A 3,217-nucleotide genomic window follows, 5' to 3' on the forward strand; every position below is an offset into this window, starting at 1 on the left:
AGATATTTACGTGCGACGATTAAAATGTCTCACCCAGTACATATATTTCAATTTTTGTTATGTTTCTTAAAATAAAATAAAATATTTTATTTAAAAAATCAATTACGTCTTTTATCTTTAAAATATAAAAGAAGCAACAAAAAATGAACCGTTATTTGCTCAGCAATGGCACCGAAACGAATTACTTCTTAAGAAAAATAACGCTAACGGTAACGTAACTCTTTTTAAATAACGCTGAATTTCAGATAATATTAAACAGCACAATACATATAGAAAAGAGTTTCATGTATGATGTTGTGCATCCCTGGATCCATACTGGTCTTCTCACTAGTGGAGGTAACATAATAATGTTAAGATAAATGATGACATGTATGTTACTATGTTGTATGAACATTGCAATTTGCATCATCGGGGCAAGAAAATTCTGATACCGGTCAATATCAGAACCTCCAAGCATTAATGGCAAAGTGCATTGATTGTAAAACGTTAATTTTACGCCAGATAGCCAAACGTACCGAGAGCAAATTGTGCTTTTTATTATATTCGTAAAAATCATGCAATTATCACGCATAGTCTGTTGTCACAAAAAGCATCAGCTATAAAACTATAGCAAAATTCGAGCAGGATTTGCTTCACAATATATTAATATACATATATGTAGCAAAAACAGAACCAAATTTTTTCGCAAAAAGATATCAGAATCAAAGTAATGTCTATCATATCATGTTACGTAACAAATAGGTAGCAATTATCGAGCAAGGTCTGGTAAATTGTAAGCTAACGGCAGACAGTCAGCAGAAATCAAACATAATGCAGTATCATATGGCAACAGTATAAGCACGGCAAAAACGCGACACGAGCTGACATATCATTGCAAGTACGGACGGCAAAGTTATAGCAAAACTCAAGCACGGTCATAACGTGTTGGCATAAATGCGACAAACCTTATCTGCCTTATCAAGTGTTGAAGGCAAAAACATGGCAAAAATCGAGCATAATCTAATATCGAATGTAATTGCAAGAATACAGCAAACATACAGCACTAAATAACATACTCTTGAAAAATTAAATATTTTTAAGTAGGGAAATAAATATAAATTAAATATATATGCCTAAACATATATTAAATTTATATTTCCCTAATGTATTATATTTGTTACGTACTTGCTATTATAATATGATCATAGACAATGCTTGAGTTTTTTTGTATTTCTGATAGTTTTATGATAGCAAAAATTGTGCTGTGAAAAATTGAACCTAATAAGGAAGTATTTGATTAGAATCTGCGGGAAAATTATGATTGAATTGGCCTGCATGATTTTGCTATCTGAGACGTTGTGAATAAACGCGGCATCCATTCGGAAGCCATTACTACTGACGATATTAACAACAACAACAACAACGAAAGATTAAAAAGTTATAATAGAATATTAAAAATGTATTGCAAAGTTTTTTTTCGACGTTTTATAATTTATTTTCACAAAAATTTAAATGCACATTAAAAAAGAATAAATTTGGTGGGTAATCAATAGTTATTAAAAATCTGCCAAAACAAAAAATATAATCTCTTCGAAATATTTATTTCACCTTTAATTTTGCCCTATGTTGTTTACGTTTTAGGGATCAAGTGGCATTCACGACGAAAGATGTTAACTCCCTCATTTCATTTCACTATATTGCAGCAGTTTACTGAGATCTTGATAGAGGAAGCCGAGAACATGGCCGAGTCATTGAAAGATACAGGGGGCACAGTTGTAAAAGATTTACTACCATTTTTCAGTGAACATACGCTACATGCAATATGTGGTATGTATTCGTACATAACTGTACAGTATGTCATCTCTCTTGCTTGATGAATAATATAAGAAACAATACAAGTTTTTTATTGAAAATTTCAATATTATAACGTAGGCCTAGTTTCACCAATGTTGCTTAACTTTAAGCTTAGCTTAATTCATTCTTTGTCTCTTCCTAACTTTACTTTAGAAAGAAGCAAAAGTAAATTAAACTAAGATTAAAGTTAAACGACGTATGGTGAAACCGGGCTTAGCTTAATTTATACTTTCTCTTTCCTAACTTTATTTTTCAAAGAGACAGCCGTGAATTAAACTAAGATTAAAGTCAAACGACGCTTTACTGATGCATAAATAATGGTATAATGGTATAATAAAAAATAAAAAATAATTATATAATCACAGATGTACTTGAAACATATATCAAAATATTATACGGATACTTAAACATACGTGTTTGCAGAAACTGCTATGGGCACTTCTATAAAAAGTCTCGGTGAGTTTCAACAACAGTATCGACAAGCGGTTCATCGGATGGGCGAACTGTTAGTTTATAGGTAATTATATTTTGGGTAATTATGCATAAAAAGGGCCTCCTCTCCGATTTGCTTGATTTTTAACCCTAGACCGCACCTCTGACTTCTTTTACCTTCTAACGCACCTATGGGGTCAATATCGACCCCACTTTTTTTTAATTGTAAAACCGGTCCTACAGAGATAAAGGGCCTTAATAGTACATGAATTTCTTCGTTTTTTAATAAAGAAGAGAATGGTATGCGATAAATTTAGTTTCACTCAAGTTTAGTTAAGAAATATCCATTTAAAGACCGAACAATGCAGAAAATCAGCAAAAACCTCATTTTTTAAACAAAAATTTGTATCTTTTTTTGTAATCAACCGATTTTCAAAATTCAAACAGGATTTTAAAGAGGACACATTAGACTATTGGAAAAATTGTCATTGCTATGTTCTGTTCAAAAAGTGTATTTATTTGGGACTATGAAAATGAAGAAATTCGCAAAGTTGAAATATGGAAAAAGTCGAGGAAAAAACCATAAAAAATTGTATTTTAAGTATTATTTTATTTTTATTTGATACAAAATAGTATTATGAAAATTATTAAAAATTATTAAAAATTATGAAAAATTATAAAAAATTATGAAAAATTATGAAACAGCTGTCGTTAATTTCCCTGCAGTCAAACACTGTCCACGTTGATCCGTCTTCGTGTGCACTCAGGTCTCCCGCGGTATCGGAACCCGCTTCATTATCTTTATCATTTCTCCATGCGACGCCGCAAATGCGCGAGAATTGATTTCCGATACAGGAAATGCGACCGGTTAATCCTAAACTCACCAAACTGAGAAAGTAAATTGTATAAACTGCGAAATTGCATAACACAAATTAACAAAGTGTGCAAATTA

At 31.4% G+C, this 3,217-nt stretch overlaps 1 protein-coding gene across 1 annotated transcript; it reads left to right on the forward strand.

Moving 5' to 3' along the window:
• The first annotated feature begins 218 nt into the window (after positions 1–218).
• LOC105569991 (cytochrome P450 4C1-like) lies at positions 219–2,857 on the forward strand. The gene is made up of 3 exons (XM_012026898.1): positions 219–336; positions 1,621–1,806; positions 2,257–2,857. The coding sequence occupies exons 1-3, from the start codon at positions 285–287 to the stop codon at positions 2,352–2,354; spliced, it is 336 nt and encodes a 111-aa protein (XP_011882288.1). The 5' UTR covers positions 219–284; the 3' UTR covers positions 2,355–2,857.
• The last annotated feature ends 360 nt before the right edge of the window (positions 2,858–3,217 follow it).

This window comes from Vollenhovia emeryi, unplaced genomic scaffold (assembly GCF_000949405.1).
Source record: "Vollenhovia emeryi isolate VEMERY1.0 unplaced genomic scaffold, V.emery_V1.0 DF942140.1, whole genome shotgun sequence".
Taxonomy (NCBI): Eukaryota; Metazoa; Arthropoda; class Insecta; order Hymenoptera; family Formicidae; genus Vollenhovia; species Vollenhovia emeryi.